This window comes from Plecotus auritus (assembly GCF_963455305.1).
Source record: "Plecotus auritus genome assembly, chromosome: X".
NCBI classification, from domain to species: Eukaryota; Metazoa; Chordata; class Mammalia; order Chiroptera; family Vespertilionidae; genus Plecotus; species Plecotus auritus.
The window spans coordinates 12,404,381-12,428,504 of record NC_137784.1 but is presented as its reverse complement, the minus strand read 5'-3'; the positions used below and the strand labels follow the sequence as shown (position 1 = coordinate 12,428,504).

At 38.8% G+C, this 24,124-nt stretch overlaps 1 protein-coding gene across 9 annotated transcripts in view; it reads left to right on the top strand.

The window, feature by feature from the left end:
* The window catches only part of BCLAF3 (BCLAF1 and THRAP3 family member 3), a gene marked incomplete at its 3' end in the record, with an annotated part of 66,670 nt that extends 43,930 nt beyond the window's left edge, over nt 1-22,740 (top strand). For 3 of the 9 annotated variants that reach the window (XM_080652050.1, XM_080652048.1, XM_080652047.1), the window contains 5 exons: nt 5,446-5,548; nt 7,539-7,628; nt 10,421-10,576; nt 20,965-20,992; nt 21,734-22,740. In XM_080652050.1, the coding sequence (XP_080508176.1) occupies nt 5,446-5,548; nt 7,539-7,628; nt 10,421-10,576; nt 20,965-20,970 (355 nt within the window). Of the gene's footprint in view, nt 1-5,445; nt 5,549-7,538; nt 7,629-10,420; nt 10,601-20,964; nt 20,993-21,733 lie in introns of those variants that run through there. The other 6 variants (XM_080652053.1, XM_080652052.1, XM_080652051.1 and 3 more) reach the window with 2 other exon arrangements.
* Between the last annotated feature and the right edge of the window lie 1,384 nt (nt 22,741-24,124).

Genomic DNA, 24,124 nt, shown 5'->3' with positions numbered 1-24,124 from the left:
CTATTTGGATCTCCCAGAAAATGTAAATATATGACTAGAAAGGGCAAATGCTAATTCCCTTTCCATGGTCCTTAGTGTCAAATTACTGATATTTGACTAGACTTTTAAGTCAAGTCTATGATTAACTAAGTCTTAAGTCAAAATATATGGAGTTTGTTTAAAACTGGACTTGATTCTGACAATAAGTTTGGGACCAATTAAAAGATAGCAAAACTGTGTTGAGGCATATAAAAAAAATTGAAAGTAAAATAGTAGCTCAGCCGGCGAGGCTCAGTGGTTGAGCGTGGGCTTATGAACTAGGAGGTGACGGTTCAGGTTGCGAGCTTGATCCCCAGTGTGGGGCATGAAGGAGGCAGCCAATCAATGATTCTCTCTCATCAGTGATGTTTCTATCTCTCTCTCCCTCGTCCTTCCTCTCCGAAATCAATAAAAACATGTATATATTTTTTAAAAGTTTAAATCTCATTCCTTGGTGGGTGAAAGTCTCCAGTTTCCTAAGATGACACGGCATGACTGCTATTTAGTGACACAAGCTCTCATGCTTTTCTTGACTCAGCAAGTGTAAGAGACTCAGTGAACCAAGAAAGAGGATTTTAAAACTAGTTAAGATAATCAACATATTATAAAGACCATGGAATGCTTCAGAATATATCTTCACCCTTTGAGCACTGAATTCAACGCCTGGCTCTGTAGTGACTGACATTAAACAATTTATTTCATCTCTGTTTCCTTGGCTATAAAACAGAGATAAGAATTATACTTACCTCACAGGGGTGGCTAAGACTAAGGAGAGTGATGCATGTAAGGTACAGAGTAGCTGGTCAGTGATACCTATTATCAGTGTTAGCTTTGAGGATGGTGCTGTGGTGGTGTAGCATGCAAAGAATTTTTCCTGCAAGATGTCTTTTGCTGGGTCAGTTGGTGGTGTAGTGCAGTGGTCGGCAAACTCTTTAGTCAACAGAGCCACATATCAACAGTACAACGATTGAAATTTCTTTTGAGAGCCAAATTTTTTAAACTTCTTCTAATGCCACTTCTTCAAAATAGACTCGCCCAGGCTGTGGTATTTTGTGGAAGAGCCACACTCAAGAGGCCAAAGAGCCGCATGTGGCTTGCGAGCCGCAGTTTGCCGACCACTGGTGTAGTGGAACCATGAAGTTTTTTTTTTAATTGAGATATTGTCATAAAATTCACCCTTTGAAAGTGAATGAACAATTCAGTATTTTTTTAGTATAATCACAAAGTTGTACAACTGTTACCACTAATTCCAGAGCTTTTTCATCATGCCCAAAAGAAACCCTGTACCCATTAGTTGTCATTTCTGTATCTCCCTCCGCCCTGCCCCTGGCAACCACTAGTCTACTTTTGTCTGTTTTGATTTGACTATTCTTGACATTTCATATAATTGCAGTCATCTAATATGTGGCCTTTTGTGACTGTTTTCATGCACCATAATATTTTTAACATTCCTCTATGTAGCATGAATATTCCTTTTATGGCTGAATAATATTCCATTGTGTGGACATGTCACATTCTGTTTATTTATGCACCAATTGATGGATATTTGGGCTGTTTCTACTGTTCGGCAATTGTGAATAATGGTGCTGTGAACAGTTGTGTGCACATTTTTTTGTGGACATATGTTCTCATTTCTGTATACACTTAGGATTGCAATTGCTGGGTCATTGATAACTTTGCTGAACTAGAATTAACTTTATAAAAATCTTTTATTCATATAGGCAACAAATATTTATATATTTAATTTCTATGTTCTAGTCATTATTCTAAGCACTGGGCATACAGTGAAAAACTGTATACCAACCATTTGCCCTCATGGAGCTTATAATTTAATGGTAAGAGAAAGAAAAAATAACAAATAAATATATTTCAGTCAGGGTAGGTGAAAGTAAGGCAGAGAGGAACTTTAATAGAGTGATAGTGTGTTATGTTTTTACTTACGATATTATGGAATGCACTTATGTTTGTGTGTGTTTTTAAATTGAGCAGGGATGTGAATTATGTGAGTTAGCCATAGGGTTTTTTTGAAGGGATAGTGCAAATGTGAAGACCTTGAGGCAGAATCACACTTGCTCTTGTCTAACGATTAGAAAGGGGCCAGTGAGGTTGTAACACAGTGAAAAAGGGAGAGAGTTTGATGAGGACACATCACAAAGGGCATTGGAGAACATGAAGACTTTGTAATTTGCTCTGAGTGAGATTAGAAAACATTTTGGTTTCTAACCCAAGAAGAGACATAATCTCATTAAATTTTAAAAGGATCACTCTGCTTGTTGGGTGGAAAATGAACTGTAAGAGCTAGAGGAACAATTCTTTCTTTCTCATGTAAAAAAAAATTAGAGGCAGCAAGTCAGAGCACGGTAGGGTGGAGCCATTGGAACCAGGCTCCTTCGATCTTACTCCAGATAGCCCCTGCACATGGCCCTTGCCTGGTGGTCCAAGATGAGCATTTGTGCCCTAGCCATCATGACCACGTTCTCACCTTTTCTTTAAAGACTTCCTGGAATTTACATGTGATGCTTTGGCAACATCGATCTTAATTTAGTCTCCTGGCCATGCCTAGCTGCAGGGAGGCTGGGAAATATGTTCTTTAACTTGGACACTCATTTGCCTGGTCAAAAATCAAATATCAAAAAGTTACAAAAGTTTTATTGTGGTAAAATATGCATATCATACATTTTACCATTTTTAAGTGTACAGTTAATTGGTATTAGGTACATTCACAACGTTGTGCAACCATCACCACTGTTCACTTCCAGAAGTTTTTAATCTTCTTAAACAGAAACTCTGTACTAAGTAAACTCTAACTCTCCATGCACCGTGCCCCCAGCCCCTTATATTCTTTCTGTCTCTCTGAATTTGCCTATTGTAGGTATATATATATATAATTTGCCTATTGTAGGTATACATATATATATGTAAGTAGAATCTTACAGTAATCGTCCTTTTGTGTCTGGCTTATTTGACTTATAATGTTTTCATCCATGTTGTGTCATATGTCAGAATTCTATTCTTTTTTTAAATTTCATTTCTTTATAAAGCGGAATGATATTCCATTGTATGGATATCCTCATCTTGTTTATCTGTTTTTCTGTTGATGGACATTTGGGTTTCCATCGTTTGGCTATTGTGGACATTGGTGTTGTCATCTTCTTTATTATAGCCACTCTAGTGGGCATAAAGTACTATTTCATTGGCATTTTGATTTGCATTTCTCTAATGACTAATGCTGTTGAACATCTTTCCATGTGCTTTTTGTGTCTTCTTTGGAAACTATCTATTCAAATCCTTTGTCCATTTTAAATTTGGATTCTTGTATTTTTATTATTGAGGTGTAAGGGTTATTTATAATTCTGGATACTACGCCCTTATCAGATATGCACTTTGCACAGAGGATCTTTTAAAGTCCATCATTTTGTTTATAGAAGTAGTAGAACATGCTAGTAGTAAATATCTGAAAGAACATAACAAAGATGAAAAACAAAAATATAAGACATTCTTAATTTAACTAGTTAGAGATGACCACTGTTAATATTTAGTACATTTTCTATCATTTATTTATTTCTGGGCATATATGTGTATATTTTAAATAATTGAAATTATCCTTATGATGTGGCTTTGCACCCTATTTTTTGATTTACTATCATTATCAGGAGCATTTTGACAGAACATAGGGTGGGTTTTTGTTGTGGTTTTTTTTTCACATTTCAAAAAACCCTGAGTGGCTAATTCATGTCAGGTTCTGGGGTCAAAGCTGGGGCCACAAAACGAACCATCCACAGTGCCTCCTCTGAATGGATCTCAGCTTGCAGGGTGAAACAGACAGGTGCCCCAGAAGTTACAAACGTAAGTGATAGTGTAGACCTGAGATGCTACATATGCACTTAACAGGGGTACCTAGGCCACCGTAGAGGGGTCTGGGAAAGCCTTCCTGGAACAGCTGCAAATGGAGCTAAATCTGGAAGTTGCTCTAAGTTAGAAGGAACTTATAATGGAAGGAAGTGCACATGCAAAGGCGGGGAAACAGGAGAGACTGTGCCAGGAGCCACATGCAGCTAAACATTCCTGAAGCTCACTGTGCATGCTGGGGAGGGAGATTGGAATGAAGCAGCCAGGCAAGGCAGCAAGGGACAGAGCAAGAAGGGCCCCAGGGATCATCTTAAGAGTGTGGATTTTGTCCCCATGTCACTGAGGGACAGAGACCTGTGGGATGGACTGAAGCAGGGCCAAGGGGGTGAGACATTTGTTCACTGTAGAGCAGTAAGGGTCTGAGGAGCACCGTGGGGAGATGTGAGATGGAAAGGGAGAGGACTCCGAGGGCTATGGAAATGAGGCCCCAGGGCTGGAGGATAAGCCTAGGGAAGGACCTTTCCCTCCCACATAGGGCTGCCCTCTCTCTGGGAAGAGCCCTTGTTGGCTTCTGGACCTAGTGGTGACAGTAGAGGGGGCTGTCCTTAGCTTCTGTGACCCAGCAGTGTCAGAGGCCCCAGCTCATGAGGGCCCTATCTAGCAGACTTCCCCCCTCACTGAGGGCATAGAGGCTGCAAATTGCAAATACTCAGTCTCTTCATCCGTCTCACTGAGGTCTGTGTTGATTCTCAATCATTAGATTGATTCTCAATCAAATATGTTGGCTTTTTGCCAGCTGCCCCTATGTGGTCAAAGATCCTGCCCCCATGGGGACACAAGATGGCCGCCACAAGATGGCTAGCAGGGGAGGGCAGTTGGGAGGGACCAGGCCTGCAAGGGAGGGCAGTTGGGGGTGACCAGGCCGGCAGAGGAGGGAAGTTGGGGGCGACCGGGCCTGCAAGGAAGGGCAGTTGGGGGGGACCTAGGCCTGCAGGGGACAGCAGTTGGGGGTGACCAGGCCGGCAGAGGAGGGAAGTTGGGGGCGACCGGGCCTACAAGGAAGGGCAGTTGGGGGGGACCCAGGCCTGCAGGGGAGATCAGTTGTGGGGGGGGGGGGACCAGGCCTACAAGGGAGGGCAGTTAGGGGACTTTGAGCCCATCACACACCTCATCTCTTGTGCTTTCACCAGTAAGAGTCTGTCGGCAAGAGGGGTCCAGTGCTGCCAAAGGCTTGAGAGCAGTTATTCTCTACCTTCAGAAAATACACATTCTCATGGTTTCAAGGTGTTACAGCTCTCAGGAGGCCTGTCCTTGGACCCCAGATTGAGAATGCTGGTCCAAGGAATACTGTTTTACCCTCGTTGCTAACTTCCACTCAGCTAAATAATGTTTGTTGAAAAATGAAGGTTTTAACCCTGAAAACTATCATTTGTGATTTTAGTAGTGGTAGATTATTGAGATTATTTTTACTGTTGTGCCACTTTGTCTCTAAAGGGGGTAATTTGATTTCTCATATTTATTTGTGGGATAAAGGTAAACTAATAAAAGATTCTTATTTTCTGTCTCTCATTTTATTAGGAATAATCAGTTTTCCTGCTTTTCATCTCATGCTGATGGCTTCCAAAACCCTCAATGTGTTATAAAGTCGAATTCTAGAAAGTTTATTCAGACTCCTTACGTGGTAAGATTGCATTTCTAAGTTTTCATTTTTGTACATTCTATCCTCCTCAGCTATATCTACATGTACAGGGATCACCAATATTTTTCATAATGTCTGTAACTAATTGTTCAGTAAGTATGGGTTATAATTCTTTTGTTTAACATTAAGATTCTGTTGAGGCATGTAGTTATGACAGAAGAAATGGTCATCTCTTATTTGATTTAGCAGGATTTTATTGTACTTATTATAGTACTAGCTTTCTTTACTTAAGAACACAGGATGTTATTAAGGTATAACTTACATACCATGAAATTCACCTGTTTTAGGTGTATGATTTAATAATTTTTTTGTAAATTTACCAAGATGTGTAACCATTACCATAATCCAGTTTTAGAACATTTTTGTGACCCCAATAAGAGCCCTTATGCATGCTAACTTACTAATCTACTTTTTGTTTTTAAAGATTTGCCTTTTCATAGGGCAGTTCACAAATGGCAGCTGGCTTCCATAAGAGCAAGCAAGTGATGGCTAGAAAGATAGATGCCAGAGTGTGTTTGTAACCTAATCTCAGAGGTGACATTCCATCACTTCTACAGTACTCTATTTGTAAGAAGCAAGTCCACACTCAAAGGAAAGGGGTGGCATAGGGGCCTGGTCCAAAGCTGCCGATAGAGTCCTCCCACTGGCCTCCAGTAATTCATATCCTTTCAATTCCTTCCTCCCAGGGTCCCTGAAAGTCTCATCTCATTGCATGTATCTCGATGCACTTATTCAAATTTATAGACTTAGTATAAATTCAAGATGACTGCTATGAAAAGGGTTTTATGTAACTTTAAAAAATGTTTTTTTACTGATTTCAGAGAGGAAGAGAGAGAGAGAAACATCAATGATGGGAGAGAATCATTGATCAGCTGCCTCCTGCATGCCCCACACTTGGGATCAAGCCGGCCACCCAGGCCCTGACCTGGAATGGAGCCGTGACCTCCTGGTTCATAGGTCAATACTCAACCACTGAGCTGTGCCAGCTGGGCTGTGACTTTTTTTTTTAAACTGAGGAGAGAGGTAAAGGTATGAAAGAGGAAGATTTGTGAGAAGTATAGACTCAAATGGAATAAAGAGAAGGTTGTAAGACTACTAGAGGCCCGGTGCATGACATTTGTGCACTGGAGCGGGAAGGAGAGTGAGGGGGAAATCTGCTTAGCCTGGCCTGTGCCTTTTAGCAGTCTGGGAACCCTCAGGGGATGTCCAACTGATGGCTTAGGCCAGCTCTGCCCACCGCAGCTGCGCTTGCCAGCCAAGCACAGCCGTCAGCCCTGCTTGTGGCTGAGCGGTGCTCCTCCTGTGGGAGTGCACCGACCACCAGGGGGCAGCTCCTGCATTGAGCATCTGCCCCCTGTTGGTCAGTGCACGTCATAGCGACCGGTAGTTCTGCCGTTTGGTCGATTTGCATATTACCTTTTTATTATATAGGATTATTTTGGGGAAAAAGAAACCATCTTTCAGAATGGGCCCTATCTTTTCTGTTCCCATCAAAAGATTCAGGTTCTTTGTAGTTACTGTCTTAATACTCTGACTTCTGATTGTTTCCTAGTCATGGCAGGAGCATTTACTCAAATCATTGATCTGAGTCAGCAAAACTGCCTCCTGCAGTGCTGGGAATTTGTTTTCTTAGACATTGGGGATTCTAGCAACTCCTGATAATAATGGGTTTGTTTCTCTTCTGCATGCTTGAATAAATCCTACATTTTTAGTCCATTTTGTAAAAGTTACCCATTGTGTTATGCAGGAGTATTTTTTTACATTTCTCACGTTCGTGAATTAAACTAGCCCTTCACAAAATGGCATGGGTTATGTGAAGGAAGATGTGTGTATGTTCCTATAGTTAAGCTACATGCTACATGTTTTGTGTTCTTAATCCTGTACATTTAAAATGGGTGTTTAATGATAAAATGATGTTTTAAAAGTAAACTTTAACATGTATTAACCCATGCTAATACTTTTTTTCACACAGGATTATACTATGCAGAGAAAAGACAACATTACTTACAAGGCATTTGAAGTTGAGAGCAACCCTCAAAACACAAGAGGCTTTAGACCTAAGGTATTGGGTGTTATTTTCCATTTTATTCTAGCTTTTGGTTTATGCTTTGAACATAATGTTCTAAGTAATGGCTAAATTCAAAGATGTTTATAGTAGCTATAAACTTCTTTCTGACACTTAGAGTTAACTTTAATCAATTTAATGATGACCTCTCTCCTCAGGACTTGATTTTCAATTTTTTTTGTAGCCAGTGGAACATTTTTACAAGTATTACATGGAAATACAAATACATAAAAAATACCCAGAGTGGCTCTCAGTGGGGAGACAGGCCAGGTCCCAACCCCTTTTTCTAAGTCTGTCCCTTTATCTCTAAGATGTAAGTGCATAGCTATAGAACCTTCTCCAGGATTTACAGATTAAAGAAAACCTGCCCCCAAATAGACATGCAGCCCTCAGAGGCCTTCTGGATCGACCATCAGAGAAAATTCTGGTCCAGGAAGCTTTGTTAAAGGTATTCCATCACATTCTTCGTGTACAGCTATGTCTGATGTGATAGTTTTAATTAACCAACATGTTTGATTATCCAGATAATCTCATCCCCCAAACGTATGGGATAAGAATATAGTACAAAGGAGTGTATTTCTCTTTTCTTGCTCTCAGAAGTTGAAGTGCTTTTTAAATCCACTTGGACTGATTTTCCTGCTTATGATAGGTACTTTATTCATATTTTTCATCCCACAGTGTCTTCCCTCCCCCCAAAAAAGGAGAAGAATCTGAGATTTTTGTGTGTGAAAGGAGCAAGCAGGCTGGACGGAGTAGTTAGCTCAGTAGGAAGTTAGTATGAGCAGAAAGGTATTATAAACTATCCCCAAGCCATAGAGTAGGAGGGTAGCTGAGTGATCTGTTAATACCAGGCTTCTTGAGAGTCAGAATTTTTAGATGTCAAAAGATTTTTTTCCACTGGGAGCAACACAATTAGTAGGCATTGAGTAGATAGTATTTTAGCCAATAATTCATGTACCTAAAAACATGTGTGACATTAGGTTTTCGAAAATAGCTATGGCCGTAGAATATATACAAATGTTTTATACCATCTTTTAATGTCTTAAGGCATAAAATCATTAACTGAAAATGTGATGTCTGCATAGCTTAGAGACTGTGTCAATGGACTTTCAGATTTAAGTGCTTCCTACATGTTGTTCTATTCATTGGTCAGATATAGTTGATTGTAGTGTTTTTCTACAATTGTTATGAGTTGTTTCATGTGATCCCTTCTCCCTAATGAAAAATTCATTGACATTAATTATAAATTTTAAAAATATATATGCAATAATTTTCTTGACCATTCATTTGAAGCTGTGTAACATTATATGATCATTTGGAAGTCTACAATCCTTTATAGTAAAATAGGAGGAGGAAATAATCCTTCCTAAGAAAAGGAGTTGATTAAAATTTACTTTTTATATTAATTGGACTAATTCAAAGCCAGAATTAGTAATCACCTTATGAGATATGTAACAGTGGACATTGTAAATAGTATGCAGATAGTTTTAACAAAATTACAGTCTCGTTATAATTCTGTTTTACCTGAATTTTTTGTAGTCTTAAAGAAATAATTGGAAAATAGGTGTGGCGTAAATACTTTTTATAAACTTATATACTTCTTTATGCATGACATACCCATTGTTAAATAATTGTAGAACGAGGAATATACTTAGTTTTTATAATTTCTCCATTATTGTACACCATTTGTACATTTTCCACATGGGAAACACAACAACTCATTGTCATTTTACATCTATTGTAATTTTGGGCAGTCTTTTTAAGTATAATTCTTATCTTGAAAATATTTTGCTAATGGAATTTTTATGTTAAAGAAAGATTAGTTTTCCCTGGCTAGGTGGCCCAGTTGATTGGAGCATCGTCCTGAGCACCAAAAAGATTGCGGGTTTGATTCCTGGTCAGGGCACATATCTACGTTACAGGTTTGATCCCCGGTCAGGGTGTGTTGGGGAGGCAGCCGATGGATGGTTCTCACATTGATGTTTCGCTCTCCCCCCCCTCCCCACTTCTCTCTCTCAAATCAATAAAAACATATCCTCGGGTGAGGATTAAGAAAGAAATATTGGCTTGGAAGGCACTGACAAGAATAAAGTTAAGAGAGTTTTTTATTCTTAAATAGATGTTGATATTTAATATCTTCCCCTCCATTTGTGATTTGATATATTTCACTATAAATAAGAAGGATAATTTTAGCTCATTAGAGGTTTTGGAAGTTGTATTTTTCTTATGGTTAATTTCAAGAATTTCAAAATATTTTAACTTAACGGTTTTAAAAATGGTTTTATGTGATTTTTAAAATTTTTATATAAGCCTGGCCAGTGTGGCTCAGTTGTTTGGAGCATCATCCTGTATACCAAGAGGTGGCGGGTTTGATTCCCAGTCAGGGTACATATCCAGGTTGCAGTTTCTGTCCCTGGTCCGGGCATGTGTGGGAGGCAATTGATCAGTCAATCTCTCTCTCTCTCTCTCTCTCTCTCTCTCTCTCTCTCTCTCCCCTTCTCTCCCCGTCTCTGTCTCCATCTCCGTCTCTCTGTCTCCGTCTCCGTCTCTGTCTGTCTCCCCTCCCTTCTTCTCTTTAAAATCAATGCAAAAAGTTAAAAAAAAATTAGCTAGGAAACTAGTTTGAGGAAAATGTACTTTATGTCCATCATTAACCTCTTCCCTTTTAATATTTGTAGTGCCTAGAATCAAGGGCAGCCCTAAATACCAGACATTTTTCCATTTCTTATGCTAATAAAGTAGATTTGGAAGCTCTAGTTTTAAGATTTAATTATTTTTTTCCTTTACAGACCAACTTTAGAGGTGGCAGACTGCAGCCCCATTGTAAATCAGGCTTAGTAAAGAAGAGCTTGAACATTCAGGCTAAATATCAGCGTTTACGGTATGCTGGTTCAAAGGGATTTTTCACTAATAAATTCAGAGAAAGATTGCTGAGGAGAAAAAAGGTTAGTTGGATTATGATTCATTAAAAATATTGAGTGACTTTGGAACTCATAAATTATCTCTGTTTAATAGATAAATTGGGTTTTTAATTTAATTTGACTTGGGAAACAACCTAGATTTCAAAAATACTCTTATTGTATAATAGTTGCAGAGAAACTTCAAGGAGCAGTGGTAATAGAGCTGTGAGACTGTTTAATCTGAAAATGCTTTTAGCTGTTATACCTCAAATATTTTGAATATGCCAGCTGTTGAAACTTTTTACCTTAGAATATCTCCTCTATGATTCATTTTTGAAATGGAAATTCTGGTAAAGACTTTTAACTGATATATTTTAGCCTTATAAAATATGAATTATCTAAGTACCAAAAATATTGAACTGACTATAGAAAAAGGGTGCATAATTGTAAAATATGCTAACTCTTCTTTTATCCCTACTCATATATGCTTTATTTTGATAAAATATGTAACAAATTTTGCCATTTTAATCATTTTTAGGTATACAATTCAATGGTATTAATTACATTCAGAATGCTGTGTAAGCATCACTACTTTATGCTAACTCTTCATGTTAATAAAAAGTTTCTTGCCCTGCTGGCATGGCTCAGTGGATGAGTGTCAACCTATGAACCAGGAGGTTATGGTTCGATTCCTGGTCGGGGCACATGCCTGGGTTGTAGGCTCGATCCCTAGTGTGGGGCATGCAGGAGACAGCTGATCAATGATTCTCTCTCATTATTGATGTTTCTTTCTATCTCTCCCTTATCCTTCCTCTCTAAAATAAATAAAAAATATTTTTAGAAAAGTTTCTTTACTTGATCATTTGAATTTCATACTCTTTTAGTTGTAGATAGATTTTATTTAAATTTGCCATATTGGTATTTGAAAATACAGCATCAATGTGATATAAAATTACATTCTACACATTATATTTTAAATGAGAATAATAGCATTATATCAGTTAAGGGAGGTTATTTTTTCAATATTTTTACTAATCTTTGTTAATAATTATGGGCTAATATTTTCTTCTGAGAAATGTCAGTATATTTATTGTTGCTATCAAATAGTCCAACTGTGGTTTTATAAATTTGTTAACCATAAATGTCTCCTTAAATATTCATACCTGTGAAGCCTTTACACTGAGCTTGCTTAGTGGTTTTAGTAAAACTTGTTTTTTAAAACATGGATCAATAGAATGGAGTTGGCAACTGATTTTTTTTAAGTTTTGAAATTAGATATCTTCTGAACCTCTATTACCCCCTAGTTTTAATTTAGTACATTTGAAGAGGTTTCTAATTTCACTGTGTATGTCATCCTAGGTGTTATAAAAGCCATCTCTCCTTGAAAAATGGAGTGAAATTGCTATAATTTTCCCTTCTTATACCCCCTCCCTGCTGTTGGATTGAGGTGCTGCTTCTCTTCCTATCTTGTGTGGCAAATTTCTTTGCAGCAGATCTTTCTACATATTTATCCCCAATCACAGGTGGCAGACTGCATGGTCTCAGGGAAGCTAGTCATTGATTTCCACTCGAGGAGGAAGGCTGAGGCAAGCCTTTTCCTTAACTTTAGGGTTGAGTTTCAGGTACATGTTATGTGTTTCTTTTCTGTTAGTTCTTTGCTGAACTTTGAGTGTTAGCTTCATTTAATTCCATTTTTACCTATATTCTTGCCATGATTTGGGGCTCCTGAGTGCTTTCTTGACTGCCTGCCTCAGCCTGCGCTTTCTATACGCTCATTGAACTTGCTCCATTTCATCATTCTTGTTTTTGCCTCACCTTGCCCTGTTCCTACTGACCACCCAGTTCTTCCAGACCACCTTGACCTTGCTTAGCAACAAATAGAAACCAGTCGTCAAGCCTTCATCTTAGGCCCTGACGAGTGTGTTTTAGAAGGAGCCACAGCCTGCTGTAGGTCTCTAATCTTTATGGCTTAGGCTTTTTTAAAAATGGTGTGTGTTTTTTAAAATATATTTTTATTTATTTTAGCGAGAGAGGAAGTGAGAGGGATAGAGAGATAGAAACATCAATGAGAGAGAACATTGATCGGCTGCCTCCTGAACGCCTCCTACTGGGAATCGAGCCCGCAGTCCGGGCATGTGCCCTAACTGGGAATCGAACTGTGACCTCCTGGTTCATAGGTTGATGCTCAGTCACTGAGCCACACTGGCCTGGCTTTTTGTGTCATCTAAAATGTAGCTTTTATGGTTAATGGCCAATGCAGGTCATGGCCCTGTCCTCCTGTTGCCTTTTACTGCCATCTGAGTACGTTAGAGGTGGTCCCAATACACTGGATTTAAAAAACAACAACAGCGTCTTCTATTGTTTTTCTTAGATGTAACCCTCTGGATGCTGCTTCATATATCTTTGTATCGTAGCTACTTTGACATGGGTTTGTTCAGTCTGCCTATTGTCAGTGCCTGCAAGCAAGCCACAGCCAGGCTTTTATAGATTGTGTTTGAACAAGGCATAACTCTATGAGTACGGCATGAAATCAGGCTTCCTACTATTAGCACCCTACTTAATAGCTGGGCTCCGCACTCTCCTGACCTTTAGAAAAAGTAATGAGGCATTGCAGCTGCTCTGCTTCTGCCAAGGTCTTAAAGCTTACTTCGCCTTAGAGGTGTGTGTGTGTTTTTAATATATTTTCGTTCTGGTTAGTGGGAACCAAGGTACTTAAGGCTTACTTGGCCTTAGAGCTGTCCCAATAGTATTGTGCTGAAACCCCATTCTATGTGTATAAACTGATGATTTAGACGTATTATTCCATTTTACCTCAACCTTCATGCCCTAAAGAAAAGAGGTAGAGGCCTGGAGTCTTTGGTTTCTTCTAATGTTGCTTGCTTCCCCTTTCTCTTAGATTAGGGCAGGGGTGGGCAAACTTTTTGACTCGAGGGCCACAATGGGTTCTTAAACTGGACCGGAGGGCCGGAACAAAAGCATGGATGGAGTGTTTGTGTGAACTAATATAAATTCAAAGTAAAGGAGCGGAGGGGAGAGCAAGAGAACCGGATAGAACAGCCGGATCCGGCCCGCGGGCCGTAGTTTGCCCACGCCTGGATTAGGGACACTTTTGCTCAAATGGGCTTACTGGGTGTGAGGTACCATTTACATCACTTTTCATCCCAAGTCCAGCATTATAGGGAACTTAGAAGCTACTTTCCTGGAGAGAAACGTTAGTCTGAGCAGCAGCTGTTCACTGCTTTGGATATTTTGCCCTAATAGGAACTTCATTCTTTTCATTATTAGATCATCAGCTAGATTAATTAAGGATGTGTGATCAATTCGTTAATCTAGGTACTCTGGAACTTCCCCCATGCCTCAGAATCCACCAGGAAGGTTTCAATTGATCTTGTCTGGACTTCTCACTCCATCACAGAGATAGCTGGGCTGATCATTCATGGCGTGGGAGTCTTGTGACGCTCAACTGTAGTGTGGTCTGGTTACTGTGCATCAGACGTGCTTCCTGTCTCCAATACCAAACAATCTCATGGAGGGGTGGGGAGATGTGATCCTAATATGTCCCCTTGTTCCACTAACCAGAACAATTGTGGCTTCCCTAAAACTGCCTTGGTTTTCCAGCTGCCTACAAAGTAGTGAGATTCCCAAGCAGTATTAAGAAAGTACAGAACTGAAATTTTCTCTCGTCATTCAACATGCACTTGTCATATCAGTCCCATCCTGGCGCCCAATTTCCCTTTTATTGCACCTCTTATCTATTGGATTCTGGGCTTAGGCTGAAAGATGAAGGGGTTGGAGAAATGTCTGTTACCACCTGAAATAAGGCTCGTCTTTTTAAAAATATATATACTTTTATTGATTTCAGAGAGGAAGGGAGAGGGGGAGAGAGATAGAAACATCAATGTTGAGAGAAAATCATTGACTAGTTGCCTCCTGCATACCCCACACTGGGGATTGAACCCGAAACCTGGACATGTCCCCTGACCAGGAATTGAACCCTGACCTCCTGGTTCATAGGTTGACACTCAACCACTGAGCCACGCTGGCTGGCCGGGCAAGGCTAATCTTTTATCCACTATCATTCACAAGTGCCCCTCTTTTATATCCTCTTCTCATCACAGAAAGTTTGCAGAAACTCTTGAGAGTCAGACTATGTACCAGAATAGGACAAAGAACTTAGTAAGAATTTGTGAGGCCACCTCTGGGAACATTGCCTCTGAACACTTAGCAGTTGGGCATTTGGTCAGAAAGACATGGAAGTCCTTAGCATCAGAGATTCTCCAGCAGTCAGTCCTCAGATGCCTGTCAGCTGGGTACCTGTCAGAGCTCTGTCTGTGGCTGGGAAGGGGACAAAGGAGAGAGCATAAAGATGCCGCAGGAAGGAAGTTACATACTGGGACTTACAGCTTTTTGAGTTGAAAAAAACCTTGAAAGTCATGGAGTACAAAGATTAGAACAGGAACCAAGACCAGACAAATGAACAGAAATCAGTTATATACCTGCTCTGTCCCTCAAACTGAAGTGTACCAGGGGGCAAAAGCGTTGCGTAGGAGCATCATCTCCTTCAAACATTTATGATCTGGAGCCTCCAGTTTCACTATCTACTTCTCTGCCTTCTCTGTCTTACTTAGTGATTTGTTTCCTTCCATGCACCCTTAAAAAAATGCAAGCATTCCCTAGTGTTATATTCTTTTTTTTAAAATATATTTTATTGCTATTTTACAGAGAGGAAGGGAGAGGGATAGAGAGCCAGAAACATCGATGAGAGAGAAACATCGATCAGCTGCCTCCTGCACACCTCCCACTGGGGATGTGCCCGCAACCAAGGCACATGCCCTTGACCGGAATCGAACCTGGGACCCTTTAGTCCGCAGGCTGACGCTCTATCCACTGAGCCAAACCGGTTTCGGCTAGTGTTATATTCTTTTTTAAAAAATATATTTTTATTGATTTCAGAGAAGAAGGGAGTGGGAGAGAGTTGAAAACATCAGTGATGAGAGAGAATCATTGATCAGCTGCCTCTTGCATGCAGCCTGGGCATGTGTTCTGACTGGGAATCGAACCATGACCTCCTGGTTCATAGGTCAACACTCAACCACTGAACCATGCCAGCCAGGCCCTAGTGTTATATTCTTTATTCTCTTTGTTTATTCCTTGTTTATACTTGCCTTGATTGCCCTCATCTTTCCCAACGTTTCAGCTATTACCTCTGGTGATGTCTTCAGCCCTAACAACTCTCCAGAGCCCCAGTTTTCTGCTGCCTCCCAGATACCCTCACTTGGATGTCCTGAAAATGCCTCACATTCAGCATGTTCAAAATCAAACTTGTACTGACACATGCTACAGCATGGGTGACCCTTAAAAACATGGTGCTAAGTGACAGAAACCAGTCACAAAAGACCACACTGTATGATTCCATCTATAGAAATGTTCTGAATAAACCAAGCTATAGAGACAGAAAGTAGCTTAGTGATTGCTAGGGACAGGGGGTGTTAAGGAGAAATGGAGTGTGTGTGTGACTGTAAAATGATACAGCATGGGTTTTTTGGGGGTGAGAAATATTCTAAAACTGATTACGGTGACTGATGGTTGCACAGCTCTGAATACACCAGAAAAACTTGAATTGCACACTTTAAATGGTTGAACTATATGGTATGTGAATTACATCACAGTAAATGCTGTTAAAAGTAAAACCAAATTGGCTCTCCTCCCCAGACCATTGGTTTCCTTCCCCTCATGGTCCATAGCTTCCGCAGCCACCAGCCATAGCAGAAACTTGTCTCATTCATCCTCTAGTCCTCCTCCCAACTTCAACCATTCCAAGTCTTCTTATTTTTATGACTCATTTATTCTGTAATTCAACTCATTCCTTTTAACGGCTGCATATTATTCCTCTCTATGGATGTATTATTTCAGTACTTTTCAAACTTTTGCTTACATACCCCAAAATTTTGAAAATTATTAACCTTGTTGCACATGTTTAGTTTGGTATCTAATTTTTTATTGTAAGTTTAAATTGTTATAAAGGATATACTGTCTGGCATATTATAAATACTGAGTCTTAATTAAAACTGTTACATCATTCTTTTAAATCTCTTCAGTGGAACCTGCCTACCACAGGAATTTGATCACTAGCATCATCCATTTAAAAAGATGTACAAACATGCTCTTTTATTTTATTTTATTTATTTATTTTTTCAAACATGCTCTTTTAACAGTGACAATTTTTACATCATTCCTTTTTTACCTTGAATTTGGATTTTATTTCATTTGCCCCATCGACTTTTTATTGAAAGTCTTTTACTGATAACCAAACAAGTTTGACATAAAATGTTAATAATTTATTTCTGTAACTATTAGGTGTTAAATATTTCCTCTGGATTGAGTTAACATTACTGTTGATGAAAATAGCATAAATATATTACAGACTTTATTAAGTATTAATTAGACAAAGATATTTTATTAGAAATATATTTCTCTTTTTAATTAGTTCATGTATTTGTAGATGAATAGTACTTATTGCTGGTAGGATAATACAGTGTTCCAGTATACATTGTAATTCTATTTTTTCTTTTTATAGATATAAGTCCTGAGAAACCTTATTTATATTATTGTATAGATGGGAATGAAAGGACTTTTATTATAGCAATACCACTCAGTTTTTTGGACTCACTTTGAATTATAGGTCAGAAAAATCAATTAGTGATCTATCATCAAAAAGTATTTTGAGTGTTTTTTCACTGACAGCTCAATTTTTCCTTTCTGTTTTATTGAACAAAAGCAAAGAATCGGAAACCATCGCATGATATTTATTACTAGCTGCTAGGGTGGGTTCTTTTTTTCACACTACCACCACTATTTCCAGTTGTCCCCTTTTTTTTGGGGGGGGGTCCCCAGGTAACGCAAAGTAATCAGATTCGGGATGAGAAAGCATATCTTTCTTGTGCAAAGTGGGAGGTGGGACATCAGACTTAATCAGCTGTTCAGGCAGGTTAATTCTAGAAAGCAAGCATTGGGAATTTGAAGATCTGGAGATTAATTCCTTCCAAACTAGTTGTACCTGCATACTCCTTGGAAAGTCTTTATATACCCATAAGGATATGTATAGCCCCATTTGATGATTGCTGATTTCCTTAACCAAGACTCTGTTGATGACTCCTGGGTAGCTTACTGGTTTTCATTATTTTCGGTTAATACCATTGGGGATATTGGTGCTTTGGTACCTTGCCATACTGCCCTCATTTCTGCTCTCAGCAGAGGTATATGAAGAGGCCTGTTTACCTACACCCTCTCGCCACACTCCACATCATCAGTCTTTATTACCTATTGTCAATCTGATAGCAGAAAACAGCTCTCATTTGCCTTTCTTTGATTATTAATGATGTGACTATATTTTTATGTATCTATTGGTCATTTGTATTTCTTCCCTCAATTTCCTTATTTCTATGCTTCCCTGGCATTTCTGTCAAGGGGTTGATTTGTAGGAGCTTCTGATTTACTGAGGGTATTCATCTGTCATACATTTGGTGGTGTTTATTTGATGTTTGTCAGCTGTTTGTGATGGCTTTTATGTTACAGAACTTGTAAATGTTGATGAATCTGTCAACTGTCATGCTTATGCTTATAAAAATTCCTTATGGTTTTTTAAAATAACTATAATGGTTACATTTATGGTTAGCAAATTTAAACATATAAATATTTATTCCATTTAGAATTTATTTTTATGATATGATGGGAGGTCAGGATCTCATTTTTTTCCCAATGAGTAGTCAGTTTTTCTAACACCATTGAATAATTTGTCCTTTCCCCACTGAAAATGCCACCTTTACTGTATGTTACATTCTTATGTATTCCTGATCTGTTCTTGGACTCTTTGAAACTTCTTATTTCCTTGCCTCATATGATTTGTTTATTCTGTTCCTTCACTGCTAGCACAGTTGTCCCAAAACAGGTTGAATCGTATCACTCTTGTGCAAACACCTTCCAAAGGTTTTGTTCCTACGAAAAAAGAGACTAGACTTGTTAGCCAGGTCCTGCCTTAAGCTACCTTTCTAACCACGTTTCTCCATGGGCCCTCTGCTTTTTGGAGCATAACATATGTTTTCACATGTTTGTATCTTTGTGCCTGTTGTTCTCTTGGCTAGAAATAACTTCCAAATCCCCAATCTTTTCTTATTAAAATCCTGGTTTCCTTTTAAGACCCACTGTAAAGCCTTACCAAACCCCCTCCCCTCTTTAGCTGTCCTTGCATTTGATCTCTAACTGTTGCTCTTCTTAAAAAATAAATTTTTTATTGATTTCAGAGAGGAAGGGAGCGGGAGAGGGAGAGAGAGACAGAAACATCAGTGATGAGAGAGAATCATTGATCATCTGCCTCCTGCATGCCCCCCACTAGGGATTGAGCCAGCAACCCAGGCATGTGCCCTGACCGGAAATTGAACTGTGGCCTCCTGGTTCATAGGTCGACGCTCAGCCACTGAGCCAACGCCAGCCGGGCTCTAACTGTTGCTCTTTACCTTCCTATTTCCCCAAATAGATGGTCAACTCCTTAAGGATAGAGGGCACCTCATTAGTTTTCATATATTCCCCTATTGCCTTTCATGTAGTCTATCTTTGGAAAATGCTTTTGAATGAATCAAATCTAATCATACATGCACACACACACAACACATAAATACATAACACTCATACAAGCACATCCATCCATAACTCTAAAAAATTAGTGAACAGCAGCCATTGTGTCAGAGGACCCCAAGACCACCCCCAGGTTCAGTGATTCACTAGGAGGACGCCGAGGACTCAGCACTTAGTGACACTCGTGACTATGATGTGTTACTGTTGAAGGCTGCACAGCACAGTCAGCAAAGGGAATTGGTACCTGGGCAAAGTCCCAGGGACACCAGCTGTAAGTTTGCAGGAGTTCGCTCCCAGTAGAGTCACACAGAACTTGCCTAATTCCCCTAGCAATGAGTTGTGAAAACACATGTGAAATGTTGCTAGCCAGGGAAGCTTGGTAGAGACTCAGTGCTCACTGGAGACTTATTGGGAGCTGGTCACGTAGGCACCCCCTGCCAGACATACCCAAATGCCAGACTCTCACAAGGAAAGCAGGTATTCAGCATTGACTTTATTATTTGCATAGTTTAGACACTCATCAGTGGTGGGAACCTTCCCGAAATCTAAGTTTCCAGATGGCAGCCAATGGCCAACCTTGCAAGCAGGCCTTTCAAAGGATAGCAGTTAGGTATACTATATTAACTGCTTGCTGTACAACCATACTTTTGAAGAGCTGAATTTCACAGGTGGTAAATGTCTAAGAGGAGGAAAAGGTCAACATGTTAGGAATGGTGAGTATGCTAAGTACTTTGATTTTCACTCTCTTCACAGATGAGGTAGTAGTTTATGAGCTGAGTCATGGAGAAGGGTAGGACATAGAAGGGACTATGGCCAAAGATCCATGTTTGGCAGTAGAATGTAGAGTTGGGTAGAGATAGGGGTGTACAAACTATAGAGGACCTCAAAAACTGGGTAGAATAAGGACATCTGGTAGTAATAGGACATCTTCCTAAACTGAGAAGGAGAAAGTGGTACTTGATGAACGCTTGGTGAGCAGTGGGTAGGCAGGATTCTAGGGAGGAGATGAGATACAGGAAGACCAACAAGGGGACATTTTCAATGACATAAGTGTCAAGTTATAAAAATCTAGATGAGGATGATGCTTGTTTGGCTAGTTCAGCATTCTGCTTAGTTAGGTTTTCAAATAATGGGAAGAATAGAGGGATTAATCCAAGAGGTGGTATAGAAGAAGGAAGCTATGTCAAAGGTGAACATGATTCACAATAATTGTACATTCTTCTTTGTTAATTCTCACTGAGGATATTTTTTCCACTGCTATTTTTTAGAGAGAGTGGGAGGGAGGAAGGGGGAAGAAGAGGAAGAGGAAGAGAGAGAGAAACTTCGATGTGAGACACATCGATTGTTTGCCTCCCACACACAACCTGACTGGGGCAGGGGATAGAACCTGCAACCCAGGTATGTTCCCTTGACCTGGAATCGAACCTGTGACCCTTTGGTGCGTGGGCTGACACTAACCACTGTGCACACGGACACTAGCCAGGGCTAATTGTACATTTTTATAAACAAGGTGTTTCAGTTGAAAAAAACTTTAAGAATTATTATAGTTTTCTTTTAAAGTTGTTTTTATATAATTATAATTTTGTATATTATATTTGAATAAAGATATAGGATACAATGAAGTCTACCTCTATTTAAAGGAATAATGTTGACAAAGTATATATGCATGTATCCTGAGTATTTCGTTAACCAAATAGAAAGAAGAATAAGAGTTTTTTATCAGTACTGTTTTTGTTTGGAATTAAACATTTGCATACTAATATAAATGCCAAAAAATAAATCAACTTTTACATTTCTTTCAGTTTTAATATTGTAAGATCCTAGTAAAAGGTAAGGCTGTATGTATTAATATTTTTAATGTCCCATAAAAACATGCCATTCTGCCATTTTTGCTCTTTTATTAGTTGCATGGTCTTATGTCCAGTTCATGGTTGGTAATTTAATATTTTACATATCATCACAAGTGTAGAATCCATGGCCATTACCCTTTAATCATAGTCTTACTGTTCTTGTGAATTTCTTTTCCTGTGTTTATTGAAGCCTTACATATATTTATGTTGTCGGTAATCATCCAAAAGCAAGAAAGCTTTCCCCCAATAGCTTTCTCTATTGATATCAGCCAAGCTAGTAGAGTTCATATCATTTTAGAATTAGATACCATATGATGACAAAGATAAAATACCAGTTTGAAGTTGTACATGTGTCAAATCAGGCTCTGTACTTGAAGGAATAAAGTTTGAGCCATTTTTTTTTTTTTTTTTTTGCCAGGGATGTCCCCAATGAAACTCACCCAATGGCAGAATGCCATTCCCATCAACTTACTAATAGCAATGGGTTGAGTGCCATGTATTTTCTTTGTCCTACTGTCATCATTTGATACCCACTTTGATGTGCGCTGTTGTTACTTTGCGTATTTGGGGTTCCACATATCCACATACCTTTGTGGGGATCTAGGATTCAAGTAGTAATACATAAATTAAACTATTTTATAAGTTGCAGTGTGAACAAAACTAGCTCAGATGTTATACCTGATGCTTCTTTTGAAGTCTGTATTTTGTTTTCTTTCAATAGAAATATGCAGATATTGCTACAGAAGTCTAATGGGGAATTGTCGCAAATGGAATCAGCACTACAGGACATTTGACACTAAAGCACTAATACTGTAACTTTCTTGATAAAATAACTATTTTTCTGTAGTGGATTGCTGCATTTTTTGTACACTTACTTGCTTTTAAAGTACAGTATTTAATTGAAAAGCTGTATTAATTACAGTTTCTTTTGCAAAAAGTTTCAAAAGGGCATTATTTGTTGAGTTTTTCTCTGAGCATGGTTTCATAGGGAACTTAACTGAGTTATATTCAAATGTTTATATGTTGAACGTTTTACTTATGTAATAAAAAACAAAAGTATCTGAATTGTATAGTGTCTGTACATGAAAGAACTTTTAACAGTGGCCTTATGGTAGCAAATTTTATACCAGATTTTTTTCCTGGTGATATTTTGACTTATAACTTGAAGTTTTCTTAAGTTTCTGAGGCTCAAGGCCTTTATAATTCATACATTTCATATTAAGATCTAAGAAGGCAAGAGAAAAGGTGCTTCCAAATATTCCATCAGGTAGTTACGAGTGCACTGAATTTTTAGCAATTGGTTCATTCAGTTTTTTCCATAACTGTTTGCTGTTTTAGGATTTTAAAATGCTATTGTGGAAAATATGTGAAGATTTTGTAATCTATATTCCACGTTACTTTCCCTCAGGGCAAGCTTGAGCATATCATATTTTTAAACGCTTTTTAAAAATTTGACAAAGTCTCATATTTGGAAATTGTACTTTACTACTACAGCATTACACATTTTGCAAGCACATATTATAAACTGTTTAAGTTCAGTTGTATCGAATATCTACTATGTATAAGATAGAATGGATGGGATTATAAATGATATTTTAGGCTTTAATATCTTATTTCTTTATGTTTTCTGTGTTCTGTTTATTATTACCTCTACATTCCCAACTGAATTTTGTGAAATGTTTATTGGTAACAAAATAAAATATTGTTGTTCCTTATGCTTGAAGAAGTTACTTGACAGTTTGTGAGAACATTAATTTAAATTTTTTATTTTAAAATATTTTTTATTGATTTCAGAGAAGAAGGGAGCGGTAGAGAGAGAGAGAGAAGCATCAATGATGAGAGAGAATCAATAATTGACTGCCTCCTGCATGCCCCCCACTGGGGACTGAGCCTGAAACCAGGTCATGTGCCCTGACCAGGAATCGAATTGTGACCTCCTGATTCATAGGTCGACACTCAACTACTGAGCCACACCAGTTGGGCATGTATTATTTCTTATAACTTCATGTAAATCTATAATTATCTCAATATAAATTTCAATTAAAAATCATCCCTAATTTTATTGCAGAGAAAACTACTATAAATATTTTGGAATAAAATTTTTTGCTATTGGAAAAAATTATATTTACATTATAACACTTTATGTAGATGCATAATATGGAGCACATTTTACCCAATAAACCCTATATTTTTCAATAGTTTTTTTTAAAAGTCTGGAGATATTTTCAGGTCCAACCAGGAGAAATAAGGTTGGATCAGATACTCTCCTTCTCCATTAAATAGCCAACTCAGTAAGCAGCAGCCACAAGTTATGCAGCAGCAACCAAACAAAGAAGATAAGGGGAAAAGATGCTAATGCAACCAAACCTCCCCAATCCCCTTAGAAGCACTGAGTAAAGAAACGCAATAGACACAAGGGACACAAGGCCATGTGGAGAGTCATGGAAAGCACTTGGGAAGATGAATTATTTGCTACTTTCTCAGGACCTCAGTGTAGCAGGGGGAGATCCCCCAGGAGGAGGCACTTTCCAGGTCAGGTCAGGTCGCAGTGCCCATCTGTGGATGCCAAAGTCCGAAGGGTAAGGTACACCTTTGACTGGGTCCAGTCAACCCCTGTTCTGGACATTTTGGCACCCAGAAGAGAGGGGACCAGGTTTCCCAACAAAGTTCTAGTAAAAGGAATGGTTAGGAGCTCTGAGTCCATTAAAATACAGAACTGAGATTTTAAAATTGAGGAATTATAGTTGTAGAATGGAATGTAAATGTAATTAATCTTGACAAAGAAAAATTCACATACATTGATTAATTGGTATATGGGGGAGGGAAAGTGGAATGAAGACTAAGTGTCATGTCGTTTTAATGTCTAAGATTGTACTATATGATAGAGGAAAAACCCTAGCAACCAACTTTAAGTTTTTTAAAATATATTTTTATTGATTTCAGAAAGGAAGGGAGAGGGAGAGAGAGGTAGAAACATCAATGATGAGAATCATTGATTGGCTGCCTTCGGCACGCCCCCTACTGGGGATCCAGCCTGCAACCTCGGCATATGCCCTCGACTGGAATCGAACCTGGGACCCTTCAGTCCACAGGCTGACGCTCTCTCCACTGA